General features: G+C 40.3%; 1 protein-coding gene across 1 annotated transcript in view; it reads left to right on the top strand.

The window, feature by feature from the left end:
• The window catches only part of LOC133118033 (VPS10 domain-containing receptor SorCS1-like), a 125,030-nt gene that overhangs the window by 85,561 nt on the left and 23,646 nt on the right, over positions 1 to 15,823 (top strand). The window contains exons 6-11 of the mRNA XM_061227643.1: positions 2,707 to 2,771; positions 4,723 to 4,841; positions 6,859 to 6,948; positions 9,293 to 9,472; positions 10,341 to 10,487; positions 14,861 to 14,963. Coding sequence (XP_061083627.1) covers positions 2,707 to 2,771; positions 4,723 to 4,841; positions 6,859 to 6,948; positions 9,293 to 9,472; positions 10,341 to 10,487; positions 14,861 to 14,963 — 704 coding nt within the window. The remainder of the gene's footprint in view (positions 1 to 2,706; positions 2,772 to 4,722; positions 4,842 to 6,858; positions 6,949 to 9,292; positions 9,473 to 10,340; positions 10,488 to 14,860; positions 14,964 to 15,823) is intronic.

Here is a 15,823-nt window from a genome sequence, read left to right as displayed (position 1 = left end):
TTGCCCACGGAAAATCCACGGGCAATTCATTCATATCTGGGGCTCCTGGACGTTCTGTTGTGAATCGGGACTTGGAGATAACACGCAGGGCTTAAATGATTTCCCTATTCTTTGTAGAACGGCCTGCGTCTTGCGCACAATATCGCACCGCGTCCTTCACGTGTCCCCTGCCGCTCGGGAGAGGGGATTTCCAGCGCAGAAGAGGATTAAATCAGATATCCCAGGTTCCCTGCGTGTGGACACGGTAGATGACCTTTCTCAGATGAGCAAGGAGAGGCCAAGCGTAGAGGACTTGCATGCTGGTGAGGCTGTTCAGCTGCGGTTTAGTCAGGGTAAAAGGGCCAGAAGTGTTTTAATTAGTAACTCATATTCACAGGAAAAGCACAGCCTTCATCTTCTGACATAGAAACCACAGGTTAGCCTCATTAGCTAGTTACTGGCCAGCTAATCTGGCCAGCTAATGTCCTAGCCCTTTACTCCCCCAATTTGCGAAGAATGTCTGCTTCCTCTCAGCCATTCTGAAAGAAAGAGTTTCTCATTCATTCTGCCAGGGGGGGCCATGCATCGTTGAGATTTCCATCAACACATATAGCCAGTCATACAGCGTTATCGGTGCACAGTGACGGGATACGGGAGCGCAGTTCATTGAAAACGCCATGTCCTAAATCAGTCTATATCGAAAGCATTGGAGCAATTTAATCATTTGTTCAGTTGCATCCCACCTGCTGTCTGAGATACTGCAAGGTACTTTTCAGGACACGAGTGCTCAATTTGTATGATTTTTTTTTTTGTTAAAGCCACCCCACCCCTTGTGTACGCCTTAATGACTTTAAAGATTAATTAAGATTTAAACATGAACAATAACCTGCGAACATTTGAAAGCAAATGACAGAAAGCATTTGCTGAATCTTTCCAAGCTTAATGAGATCAGCTCGCGCTAATGCTAATTTACTACCGCACAATAATATCCAACTCTTATTCTGCAAGAGAGATGCAGGGTGACAGTTTCCACAGGAGTCATAAATTAATCCTTATCAAGATCAAAGCAATGAATCTTGTCATGTTAATGGGAGGGTGAGCAAATGAATGAGAATGAATATCGCAAATTAATTAGCAGCAGTAGTCTGAGCCCGTGTTTGACAATTTCATACACTCGGTTTTTATAAAAACAAAAACTGTAATTCTCTTTTCACGAGTAGCAGTTTGATGTGTTTAAGTAATCATTGTGTGATTGTCTGAGATGCTGTAATTTTGCAGTCTTGTTTTTTTGCTCCTCTTCTCCATGCGGCATTACCCTCGTGTTCTTAGCTACAGTTCACCTCAGTTAAGCATAGCTGTGTCCCTGGGTCTTGAAATACAAAATATAAAAATGTATAAAATCAGGAAAAAAAAAAAACCTTGTCTTTTTTTTTTTTTTCGGAGAATGCAGTCCCCGTTTCCTTTGGTTTCCCTTCTTTGTACTTTCTGAGCTTTGCGTGAGTCTCATGTCTGACAGAGTGAAACTGTCAAGCTCAGTCATTTATAACATCCCAGCCTAAACTTCTTAAAAAGCTGTACTCCAGCGATTCTGGGAGAGCTGTCAAACGGGTAACAAGCTGTGGAGCGGGAGCCTTGGGGCTGGCTGCTTTAGCGCATGTATAGGATTTATTAAAAGAGATATGGGCTGGTGGAACTGTGGTGCTAGGAGCTCAATTCCCAGTTGGCGACTGCACCAATGAAAGAATTTGAACCACAGTGCAATTACAGTGCTGAAGAGTGAGTTTGTGCCTTTTGTTACTGACCACTGAATGAAAGAATTCAGAGTTCCTTAGAAAAAATAATAATGAAAAACCGTTTTGGTTTGGGGGAGGTGTTGATGCCATGATGTGTTTTGCAGGTCTGGAAGCAGTCGGTTGCTTGTTTGATGTCTTGCTTGATCCAGGACAAAGAAGGGAGCGTAGAGGATTATTCATGCTGATGGCTGTTCATCTGATCTAATCAAATTACCATGGGGAATAGTTAGCTGATGACACTAATAATTTTTTTGCGCTTTAAAATAATGCTGTTAAAAAATATGTTCATATTAAGCATTGTATTGCCTTGCTATAGTACCCAATTGCATCATGCTAAAGTAGCTTGCAACGTTATATCAAACAGAGGGTCAATGAAGACAACCTGCCTTGTGTAGCTCAGATTAGACCTTTAGCAGTTCTACATAGTTTGGAAGAAGCGTACATCATGTTAATGGTTAAGTCAATCGGGTGTGGGCTTGTTGGATGGAAATGTGGTGAGGAGAGGGGGTTGTGGGCCAGTAGGGGACAGTAATGGACATGGATCAGAAGAAAGCTACCAAAAACATCAAAAAGAAACAGTGACAAAGGAAATGAGACCACTAATTTTTGGAAAATTCTTTGATCTGGCCATGGAGACCAAATGCCTTGCCTGTAGTTACTTAAAATATCCTCACAAGTAGAGAATAAAGCAGATTCTTTTGAGTTTCATTCAAATTTTTATTTCGATATTTTTATTTCAACTTCACTGAAATCTGATCTTTTATACTTTTAATTGTCATCGTTCCCCTCCACTCTCCCTCCCTCCCTCCCCCCGTCCCTCTCATCCTCCTTTCAATGGCCTTGCCTTTTTTCCAGAATTTATCATTGACGCATGGATTCACACAACACTGCAGGACAGTAAATCTTTTTTATTATTATTTCTGTTTGCCTTTAGGTCAAAAATGGGATTGGACAGCGAAACTGGATTAATTCACCTGGAAACCAGGATCTCAGAAGGACGTAAGTGGGTTTCAGTTTAAGCCAAGTGAAATGGAGGTGGTGCCAGCACACACAAATGGACGTTTGGTCAGTGTTTTAACAGGCATGCTATAGTAGTTTTATGAATGGTCTGTACCTGTGCCATCATAATGCATTTACAACAATAATGTTTAACAATGCATTTCAATATTGACATATAATAAATTAAATGCCTGCATATTAATCCGATTAGATCAAGAATTAATCCAAGGAGAGTGCTCTATCTAAATACAGTATACTGTGGATTGGTAACGTACTTTGTGGGATTTGGTGTACATTTTAAGCTGCGGTTGTCACATTAATAAAGTTGTACACAAGGCTACTGTTAATATCCAGTGCTGAGCTGGGCATTCAGTATACCATTAGAAGTGGTAATTTAGTGCAAGATTAATTAGTACAAGGCCTGTATGAGTCCAGTATGGCCAGAGCAATCTCAGAAGAGTTTTAGGACATAAAACTGTACTGCAAAAATGCCTTGGCTGGTTAAGGTAAGCTCAATACCTACCCTTACAGTACGTACACAAATCACGTATACTTTCAGTGAGCACTTCATTAGGAATTTAGGACTTATTTTTAGACTAGCCTATCCACTAAGAGATGCTCTTCCGCATAAACTGTTGTAATGTAGTTATTTGCATAACTGTCACCTTTTTGTCAGCTTTGATCAGTCTGGTCCTTCTCTGACCACTCCCATTAACAAGGCATTTTTGCCCGCAGAACTGCTGCTCACTGGATCTTTTTGTTTTTCGCTGTGTTTTTTCAGTCAAACACCTGTGTTGTAAGTGCCCCCTGGAAAGGTTTTCATAAGTTATGCTTCTGTTTAACAGCAAGTGACAGTTTTAATCATACTTCACTGAGAAACAAATGCACATGCAATTGGATTTAAGGGGTGAGAGATTTAGGCGAACTTTGCAATTTTATACAAAATATATTTCTGTGGTCTAGGAGTCTAGGCTGTTGTGATGCACTTTCTAGATTTGACTGTCATAATCCATTGTACCTGTGCACTGCAGTTCAGGAGATAATTTAGAGCATTTATGCCATTTTTCAGACATGATTTTTACAATACTATCCATTGTACAGGAGTGTACCAGTCAGTGAAAAGCAGCGTTTCATAAGTAGCCCCTCAAATCTGTCAGTCTTCCATTGTGAAAGACTAAATTTAAACACCCCATTCCATTTGTCATTGTTACCTATTTTTTGGCAGTGTATAGAATAAGGCAGCAGTGCATACAGACAGCATTCACTGGGACACATTATGAGGATGGGGGGTGGAAACGAAGGTATTGTGTATTTTGCAAGACACAGCTAGCAGAAAATGTAATAACCCAATATAAGGCTTACTGATAACCGTCACTAGACTGTGGAAAAGGTATGCTGAATAAGCTCCCAACTGAGTATATATATATATTTTTAATTGAATACAAATGTAGGTTTGCTTACAGCCCCCCCAAATATCATACTTCAACCCAGAACAGGGTTGATTACATTTAATTTTCTATGCATTAATCAACATCACTCCTCTGCTCCATATTAATTATGTATTAGAAATGAGTCAAAGAATGCTTGGATTGTTTAGCAGAACTCGCGTGGACCCATTCTGTTGCCTGGACAACTAAACTTACATAAACACTAGTGGATTAAGCAGCAGCTGACCCAAGAAGTCCGCAAAGTGTCCAGTGAAAGGAGCCGATATGTGGCTATTGTTATCGATCTCCTCCCGCTGGGGAAGCAGACGTCGTTAGCTGAGGCTAACGCGCTAGGACGCTTTTGCACTTTGCCGTGATTGAGGGGAAAGAAAGCAATTTGACTTTCTGGGCCCCTGCTTCACCGCTGTCTGCTTACTGATGCAAATGAGGTAAGGGCTTATTGAATATCAGACTGTTGTGTCTCCTCGTCGCTAATATGATCATTCGTTCGATGTCTGTTGCAGAATCTCAATACGTTACCTGCCCAGTCCAGAACTGCACAGAAGAGAACAAAGGCAGACCTTTTCCAGGATACATTGACCCCAATTCCCTGGTGGTTCAGGACGAATATGCATTTGTACAGGTAAATACTGCAGCTAATACAAATAAAAGGATGAAGTACCCTCAAGAAAAGCAATTTGATAACATTATGAATTAGATTAAGTATTATTTTAATATTAAACAGGCAGATTTTGAGGTTGACTAATGCTGCAGTAGCTGATTTATTGCTGTTTACAGTATGAAATGAAATGAAATGTATAATGAATAACCATACATTTCCAGCTGTAGACAGCAGCATAGCTCAGCCAAAAAAAGTAAACAAGCAAGCATAACCCAAACAAACCCAAGGTCAAGCAAAGTTTCCAAAATTTTAAAGCCTTTGAAAGTACCATTACTTCTGTAGAAAGTCTAACAAGAGACTTACGATCCCCATTAATGCAGACTACGCTTCCCAGTCACCTGACCTACCACTGAGAAATGAGCCAGTTAAACCAATCATTTTCCTGGGAGCTGTAGAAAACCTGGGCAGTTTGCTACAGACTGCAGTGGTTAAGTCACTGAATGCCTGAAAGTATGGTACAACAAAGAACCCCACACCTGCATCCATTCATTGAGCAATGCAGTGTGCCCTGCACTGCCACCAATTTAAAGTTTTGGTTTGCATTTTGTTCTTTTCACCATTTCCATAAAATCTTTCAACGTGCATAATGATTTGCATCTGTCAACATGTATCTGTCCATTTTGGACATGGTCATTGCTCTTCTTACATGGATTTCAATAAGAGAAAATTAAAAATGAACATGTACCATACCGCCTCCTCCCCCCTCCTCCCCTCCAAATACTGTCATAGGGCAGATTACAATCAAGTAATTACATTGATTAAATTTTGTTCACACAATAAAGATTAATTATTCAAAATTAATTTCCGGGCTAATCAGTTAATGAAGTCTTGTGCAAACTGCCATTCCCAATTCCCACCCGTGTCAGTGATGTACATTTGGGTTTTTAATAAATCAGGCACCAGTGGGGATTACTGTTGCGCTTACCTCTTGCAGGAGACCGCTTCAGGTCAATTGTACATTTTGACCCCTTGAAAGATGCTGGAATTAAATGATTTGGTTCCTCCAAAATGTGTGCAAACAGCGCAAGATGGGATTTGTTTCTGTATCTGTATGACAAACATTTTCCCTCCCATTTTAACATCAAATTCTTATGGGAGTGAATGCTTCATGTATGCGAACAGAAGCTTTTCATGAATAGTTTAATATTTCAACGCTCGGCTCAGCGTTTTATTGTTATGCTCACCGATACAGTAAATGCATATCGGTGTAGATTATTATTTTTAATTACTGTTATTAAAAGTTTGTTATACAAGTCTGTTATGTTATATAAAAAGTCTGTTCACACAAAACTTCAAGGACAGGGCAATTCAAACAAATTACACCTGTAATGTGATAGATTAGGAGAGCTCGCTGTCAGTTACACCTTGCTGGTAGGGTCACCTTGAAAAGCTGCACTTCACGGTTGTCCTTATTTTAAGTCTACTAGCCTCCATTTTGGAGTCTAGGGATTTTTCTTTTTAAATAATCCCAGTCAAGTGGAAAATGCAATAAAATGTTCTCTATAAAGGAATGTGTACAGACTGAGAATCTTAGTTTTTCGACTCACTGAATTCCAGTTGATACTAGCTCCACTAGGCCTACGTGAAAGAGTTGGTGTGTGTACCTTTTACCATAACTTTGATGGTCAATGCAAAGGTCTCATCTGCAAATAAATGTTTTGATTTGTACTAGCAAAAAAAATTTTGTTACACAGGGGAGCAAACTGTTACAATATCACTCCATAAACTTAAGAACTTCGGTTGGGAGGAAAAGATTTTCACTCAAATTCGGGAAAAAGAATTAGTATGATATCCCACTGTTAAATTAATTTGCTTAAACCCACGTTAGCACCCCTGCGACTGTGCAATCAAGTTTAGAATTTGGTGAATATCCCTTGCCTTCATAGAAATAGCAGCATGCAAGATTGTCATTTGTAATCTTGGTCAGACTCACATCTTTCACAACGAACTGAGCGGATTAACCAAATTAATTTCTCAGGTGTCAACCAGGGGACAGACGGTGTACTATGTCTCATACAAAAGGAATGCTTTCACACCCATCAAGCTCCCGAAATATACATTCCCGAAGGTAAGCTGCTCCCAAACAAAGCATTGCAAATGTATTCTTTGCTGGGGAAGGGATGGCAGCCGCACATTGGAATAAAGAGGTGACGGTACAGATCTATGCTTACAAATCTTCTGCTTGCTCAGACGGTTCCCTCCCCTCACCCTTGCTGTTGAATGTAAAGCTTGGTTCACACTTGGCCAGAATTCTCCCCTGATTTTCAGGCCATTCGGGCTGCTGATCAGCAGTAATTATCCTCTAATGTGAAAGGGTCAAGGGCCTCCGTCCGCTCTCTTGGCTCATTCCAATCACTCGAGGTCCGCCATCTTTAAGGACATTCAACCCCTTTAATGTTCCTTCTAGGAGCTAGAAATAGTAGTAAGGAACTCCCAAACCTTGCCTTTGGGCTCATGATTTGCGGAAGTATTTTTCCAGAAAGCCTGACGTATGAATGATCAACCTGTGGATCCACCTCTCCCAACTGACGTTTGAGTAGGAGTAGAAAGAGAAAGAAAAAGACGACATATAAGAAATGAATGAAATAAACGATTGGAATGAGCTCTCAACCTGGCCGGGCAAGATTTTTATAAACGTTTAATTTTATCAGAGTTGTGTAGTGTGAATTGGTCATCAGAAATGGACCGATATTGCGAAATAATCATGTAGCAAGTCCTGATGTGTGAAACCCTCAATCTGTTCCCAATTACCAAGTGTGCACACCATAATGACAGCGATCATCACCAGTCCTTAAGTCTGGACTGGCTTTGGCAATGACTGGGACAGTCACCAAGTGTGAGCCAAGCTTACAGTATCAAGACAACACATGCATGACTGTGAAAATATCAAGGGTGATATTAATCAGTTTGAAATACATCACATAAAAGGAATTGATGTCATTGTAGTGTGCCTGAACATGACCTAGCCCCAAGTTATATTCCCCTTACTGAAAGTGACCATTTGCATAGTCTTATAGGGAACCAACAAAATTTTACAAAAAACAACTATGAATGGCACTTGATTAAATAATTATGCAGATTCTAAAAGACAAGGTCTCCACTGATAGAGATATTAGGCACAAATAAATTAATTCTCTTGAAATTAAACTTCACATTTTCTATCAGCTGTACGTTCCCCTTCAGCTGTCACAAACACATTGAATTACCAGGCAACGTTTCAACAGTAGCCAAATCTCTGGTAGTTGTCAATTTCAGCCAAAAGAACAAACCGAAAGCTGAGCTTTTAAGCCCTGTGGCTTATTGGACGCAGGAGAGCCAAATCAAACCAGCTGCACCCAATCAGCTTCCACCAGCAAGGAGGAGGCTTGTCTCAGACTTTCAGGAAAAACAGCCAACGATTTTGAGAATTCCCATTAATGATTGTCATGATCTGCATAGCCGCAGCCAACCCATAACAATAGTTTTTACTTTATTTATGTATTAATGTATTCCTTGTTTTAATTAAACATTATTTTATTAGAAATATGCATATGACTGGTCAAAGTTCTTAATTTTGGCCCAGAGTCATTTCTGGTTGTCTATATATCGTAGCAGAGTTTTTCCAACCCTATAGTAGCATGGCTGTTCTTGCGCAATGGGTCTTGATAACCCTTACTGATCCCTCAGTCTGAAGTAGAATTAAATGCACAAATCATAGCAAATATTCCTCCATGCCAAGTACGCTGACAGCCTAATGTAACAGAAACAAAGAGAGATGAGAGTATGAGAATGGCATTAATGCTTTATAATAGATTACCTTGATACTGTATGTGGGGATTTGTGCAAATTAGTTCCTATTCTAATGATTAATAGGGTTGTGCCCCCCCAGAACCACCTTGTCTTCACTCTCAAAAAGCCTTTAAAGGATATATTAATATTCATACTTTCTCTGTGTCAGGACAATTGTAACCATGCAACTGCTTTTTAAAACATCTGCTGGGAGAATGAAGGTTATTTTGATTAAATATAGTTAACTATCAAGTGTCAGCTGTAATTTTTTAGACATATATTATTTTCCATATATTCTAAACTCTGAACACATATAATATAAGGCGCGTTTATGTCAATTTATTTCTGGGATGCACATGTGCACCTGGAATATTTACCATCAAATGTACAAAATGCATCGATATTCTCCACAACTTCACCTCTCAAGAATCGACTGCTCTTCTTGGTATGGTAGTTACAGACTTGGCCTTGTGTGCTGGACTTATGTTCATGACCTCACAACCAGTCACATGTGAATTCTACCTCATCTACCTATCTTCGTTTGTTTGTTTTATGACCGTGACGTGCACTGTTGTGTACATGGCTTTGCATAAAAGCAATTTTGCTAAATAAAATGTATCTATATATTATTATTTTTCTGTTAGGATTTGCATGTGATCAGCACTGATGAAAACAGAGTGGTGGCAGCAGTTCAGGAGTGGAATCAGAATGACACCTACAACCTGTACGTGTCGGACACGGGAGGGGTCCTCTTTACTCTGGCTCTGGAGAGCGTCATGAGTAGCATGGGGCCCGAGGGCAATGTGATGATTGATCTCTATGAGGTATGTAGCATCCTGAGCTCTGCTATCTGAGCTAGCGGCTCAAAGCTTCCCCACGTCAACGTCTGATAGAGGTGCTAATGAATGTCCCGATCTGAGAAACTGCACATCGGGACATGCAGTAAGCATATTCCTTTACGGTTATAAGCTCATAAGTGTCATTGTGCAGCTGAAGTTTATTTAATGTGTGTGTGTGTGTGTGTGTGTGTGTGTGTGTATGTATACCTCATATTATATTCAACCCAAATGGGTCAAATTCACATGCTATCTTTCATAACCACTGTCGCTTAGTACAGTAACCTAGTAGACTAAAGACAAGGCTATGTGCCAACCTCTCTGCATCTTGAAGAAAGGTCTTACCTTAGCTATATTTCTGAGATGGAAAAGGGCCGACTTTGTAACAATTCTGATATGTGAATTACAATTTAGATCAGAATCTAAAGTAACACTCACATCTCTTACTTCTGTTTTTGTCTGTGAAGCCATAGTGGCCAGCCTTGAATGAACTACATTTCTTTAATGACTGCATTAGCCAGAACTGTGGTGCAATGCCTCCCTCACTTGAAAGGCAGCAGTTTCATGCCGACGCGTATTTGATCTCTAGGAAAGAACGCCCCCTGTTAGCCACAGTTAGCTTTAGCTTTACATTGTTCATAATTTTTCAGTTGTGACCCTTTATGAGCTCTGTACTTTTGAATTCATGAAATTTCTCTTGGTATTACTGTCATAAAGGGCACATAAAATCCATCCTAATTTCAATCTTCTCCCCCCCATCCCCCACTTCAATTTATGGCTTTTACAATAGGGCTGCACCCTCAATGAAATATTTAATGTTGATGCATATTTCAGCTTTTTCCCCCATTTTTCCCAGGTAGCAGGGGTAAAAGGAATGTTCTTGGCAAACAAAAAGCTTGATAACCAAGTGAAGACCTTTATCACCTACAACAAGGGCAGAGACTGGAATTTACTGCAGGCACCTGCTGCAGACCTAAGAGGAAACGCCATCAACTGTGTGCTGGTCAGTGTGCACAGACTGTGCCATTACCCACATGCACCAGTGTGCACAGACTGTACCATTACCCACATGCACCAGTGTGCACAGACTGTCCCATTACCCACATGCACCAGTGTGCACAGACTATACCATTACCCACATGCACCAGTGTGCACAGACTGTACCATGATCCAAATGCACCAGTGTGCACAGACTGTACCATTATCTGCAGTCATCAGTGTGCACAGTACTGCCCCCTTGCCTGGTTCCTCAGTGTAAAAATGTCTCTTCACCTGGTATCACAAACACATCAAAACAAACCTCTAATAAATTAATAATATCTGTTATCAATAAATTAATGTTCTCAAACTCAAACCTTAAAGTGCTGCTGTGTCTGCTGGTATTCGCTGTGCTCCTACACTTCCTTTAGCTGTTGATTAGCTAAAGAGTCTGCATGTGTTGTTTCCGAGACTACATTAGCTGCAGGCTGAACAAAAGCCACAAAAGCCTGTGGAAATTGCAGACCCCCAAACAGAGCTACGGCCAAATTAGCAAGAAACGGTTATTATGAAATGTCAACCTGGGTGAGGATCGATTCAATTTCAATTCAGACAATTCAGGAAATAATTTAAATTCTGGTCATGAAATGACAATAATGTTCTATGGAGATTTTTCAATTCATTACTTGAACATCAATCCATTTTGTGAGCCGACTTAATTGAAATGGAATTAACCTCAACACAGATGTCAGGCAAAAAAACTGGCTATAATCCCTGTCTTAGTTGAAAGTAAGCAAGTAGTTTTAGTTTTAATTAACAATTCTAGAGTTATCCTGTAACTGCAATATTCCCATCGTAGGAATCTAATCTTATGCAAGTATACAGTATGCTTCAGGCGGAGGATTACAGTAGTTTGAGAGAAGGCAGTGCCCTCCAAATGTAAGGGTAATAGTAGAGTCAAATGTATTATTTTTTCTTTCAGATTTGACATCAAAAGATGAATATGAGACAAAAAAAATACCTTTTATTTCATGGCACTGCATTGTGTATATATTTTTACATTTGACAGAAACAGCTGTTTTTGTGTTGAGTGGCCCCATTTTCAACTGTGTAAAAGTAATTTAATGGATGATCAAGTCTACAGCCCATTGACATCACCAATCACATCCCATCACATCTTCTTTTGAAATGCCTCCCCACTCCATTTGGTCTTTGTTTTTCAGGGTTTCTGTCTGCAGTCTCCTCTTCAGCAAGTGAAATGCACACTTGATTGGATTTGAATCAGGCAACTGACAAGGCCAGCCCAAAACTTTCCTCCTTTTCCCATTGATGAATGATTTGGTGGCACACAGCAGGCAGTGTGTTCGGAGTATAGTTTTGCTGCAGGATGAAGTTTCAGCTGATGAGGTTGGAGGAATTTGTTTATACAAATTGTAGCCAGAAAGAATCTGTCTCTACGCTTCCAAATTCATCCTACTTCTGCCATCCTCCGTTACATCATCAATAAAAAGGAGTGTGACTTTTCTAGAAGCAGCCATACATGCCCAAGCCATGACATTACCTCCTCCATATTTCACAGATGAAGGGGGGTGCTTTGGTTCATGGGCTGTTTATTCCTTTCTCCACACTTTTGGCTGTCCTTCACTTGGGAAAAAGTTTTTGAATTTTGGTCTCCTCTGTCCACGAAACGTCCAGAACCCCTCAGGCCTCTCTCTATTTTTGAGGAGGTCATATGTGGCCTTTCAATTCTTACTGCTGTGGAGAGCTCTGAATCTTGTGATGTATCCTCTATGACTATGCTCTCAAAATTCTCTGCATATGGCCACTTGTGATATTATCACCTGTACCCTCTGGACATTGCATTACATTACATTATTTGCATTTGGCAGATGCTCTTATCCAGAGCGATTTACAGTTGATTAGACTAAATAGGAGACAATCCTCCCCTGCTGCAATGCAGGGTTAAGGGCCTTGCTCAAGGGCCCAACGGCTGTGCTGATCTTATTGTGGCTACACCAGGATTAGAACCACCGTCCTTGCCTGTCCCAGTCACTTACCTTAACCACTACACTACAGGCCGCCCGCGACTGGTGAAGCCAGTCATCAACAGCAGTTTTCTTCCTTGGCCAACCTCTTCCATTCTTTCTTTCTTTTTCAAGACTGCTGTACTTGATATACTAAGTTTCTGAGCTATACTTTTTAATGATTACTCTCACTCTCTCAGTTGTTTTCCAGCCATCGTTTGACCTCTAGTCTTCAGGATGGCGAGATTATGTGTGAATAATTCATGAAAAAGTAAACACCTGGGCCGCAGTTAACACCTGTCAGTCAACCATTAACATACTTTTGAAAATTGGGGTACTCAACACAAAAACAGCTGTTTCTGTAAAATGCTAAAACGTATGCATGTGTAAATATCATGAAATCTGTTGATCTCAAATTCAAATGACTTCAGTATACATCGCAAAAATAACATTTCAATCTACCTTTCCCATATATTTGGGTAGCACTGTCTGTGTTTTAAGAACATGTTAGAGCACAGCCACTCTATCTTGGTAGCGAGGTGTCAGTCATGAACTAGAGTCATGCTAATCAGACACCCGCTGCAGAATGGTTGTCAGTGGAAAAAAATCTAATCACTAATGACATTGAACAACATTGTTGAAAAGTCCCATCTAATCAGTGCTCTGTTTGAAACTAAGCTCAGATTTACAAATCAAAATTTGGCATATGTAATTAACTGGCGATGGCTGTTTTAATGCTTCAATTAGTTCAAACGGAGACAGTGAGTGATGAGATTTTGATGATCTGTTGTCAACGACTGCTTTTAATTTGTGCAAACTCTGTTGTTACGAGAGTTCGGTTCTCTTGATTGCTAAAGGGCTTTGAGTTGAAACCGAGTGATTTATTGATCCAAGGATCCATTCTACCATGACAGTTTTGCTTCTTAATGGGGAACCACCTCCTACATGATATTTAGCAAATATAATCAATCTAATAATGCGGAAGAGCCAGTACTGACTGGATGAAAGGCTTCATGCAGTGAGTGCTGTCACCACAGTTACTCAAAGATATCAAGACAGCTATAGCCCATCTGAATCAAACCGTTCCCAACTGTATGCTAATGACTCTATGCTAATTATTTTTGCGCTAATGTACCATGTTTTATCCTTTATCCTCATTTCTTAGTTCTTATTCATACAGCTGTTTGTCACTGTTGTAACCCCAAAAAGCCTGCAGGTGAGGTTTAAAGAAAATCCCCACTTTCTGGCCTAGGTAGGCTACATTGTGATAGTGAAGTCATGGGGACTCTTGACACCTGTTTCGTCTTTAATAAATAAGCAGCAATATAATTAACATTATTTTGTTATTTTTAGTTGAACATTCTTTTGGCTGGGAAACCGTACATAAAATACATTTTATTGATATCGCTTTTCATCGTACAAAGATGATCTTTCTAAATACAAATCAGTGCAGTAATGTAAAACCACAGGACAACAGTAAAAGAGTATGTTAATATAAAATCACTGGACGACAGTAATCTGTATCATGCAGTGAATTAACTAGGAAAGTCACACTGATAAAAATGGGTTTTAGGTCTAGTTTTGAATGCTGAGACTGACTGCACCAGGCTTTCTTATTATTATTACCATTAGTAGTAGTAGTAGTAGATGTAGTATTAGTAGTAGTAGCAGCAGTATTATTATTATTATTATTATTATTATTTTTTTTTTTTTTATAGCACCAATGTTCAAGCCCAAAATCACTGATGCACACTAACCTTTTCCTTTCCCCATTGAGGTTAAAACTTTCTGATGTGCAGATCTGGTAAAGTCTGAACACTGTTATGAAACAACCTGCTTTAACCCGCACGCTGCCCATATTAATGATCCGCCGTTCATAAACAGCGCCGGGGCAGGCCTCACCTTCCGGCTGCACTGCGGCTATTTGTCAGAAAAATGCCACGGCATTATTAGCGCCCTTAGCACTCATCACAGTCGCTCCTGCCTCTGGCATTTCCAGGTTTATAATGAGAAGTGTGTCAGTAAAGGTTGTTCTGATCAGAATTAATGATGGCGGCCTTCCTGCACTAAGCACGTGCAAGGTGAGGGGGAACAGGTAGGGCCCATGTGGGGGACGTACAGTACGTGAATTTTCCAACACGCGAACGCTTGATTTCTGCTGCATAATGCGATTAAAAATGTAGGTCAAGGAAACTAAACTCTACTCCGATTGCCGTCCGAAAATTCACGTACAGTACGTGAATTTTCAAATGCGCGAACGCTTGATTTCTGCTGCATAATGTCAATAAAAATGTAGGTCGAGGAAAGTAAACTCTACCCCGATTGCCGTCCACCTCCAGCCTGTCTGACAGCTTCTTTCATCTGTTTCATTCAGCCGTACTGCTCGCTCCACCTGCACCTGCACGTGTCAGACTACCCCTACTCCTCTGGAAACATCGCCAGCAAAGACTCGGCCCCAGGGATCATTGTGGCATCAGGTAGGCGGTTCTGACTTTTTTTTTCTGCAAATACATTACCCTGCCTTACAGTCATGTCGTAGATATTCTTATCCAGAGAGGAGAAATCAAATGGTGCATTCCTTAATACTGTATTACCCAGCCACATATTGGCTTCCTTGGCCTTCATTGGCACAACTCTGGTCCTCATGTTGATGAATGCCAATAACGGACTCCCAAGGTAAAAGCCTATAATCAAGACTACCTGTAGATATGGAAAACTTTCTTATACATGCACTAAGGAAGCGATTGAATACACCTGACTATTCAGAAACAACTGAGATGGATGTAAATACCTTCAAATTAAAGGTGACAGTCTGCACTTTGACTGGGTGTGTCAAAGTGTCCCTGAACAAGATGCCTAACCCCTAGTTGTTCCTAAGGAGCTGGTTGGTGCCTTGCATGGTGGCCAGTTGCTTTTGGTGTGTGTGTGTGAATGGGTGATTGAGAGGCATCAATTTTGAAGCACTTTGTATAAAGGCGCTATATAAATGCATTCTATTTAACATTTACCACATTCAAGAAATCAAGGGTGTCTAAAACCTTTGCACATTACTGTATAAAAATAGATAAAGCGTGCAGTCCAACTTCTAAGTATTACTTAAGTCTTGCAGTTACTTTTGAAGAGTAATGTGGGAGAGTGGGTGGTACAGCTTCATGGCTGCCAAAAATGAAGAAAATAAGATACAAGTGAATAAATACACCCAGTGAGCACTTTATTAGGTATTTATTAGACTTATTTCTTCAGTCATCTCCTGCTGTAGCCTATCCACTTAGAGGTTTGACACGTTGTGTGTTCAGAGATGCTCTTCTACATACCACTATTGTAATGTGTGGTTATT

The sequence above is a fragment of the Conger conger genome, chromosome 18 (assembly GCF_963514075.1).
Source record: "Conger conger chromosome 18, fConCon1.1, whole genome shotgun sequence".
Taxonomy (NCBI): domain Eukaryota; kingdom Metazoa; phylum Chordata; class Actinopteri; order Anguilliformes; family Congridae; genus Conger; species Conger conger.
The sequence above is the reverse complement of the archived record's forward strand: the minus strand, read 5'-3'. Positions and strand labels throughout refer to the sequence as shown.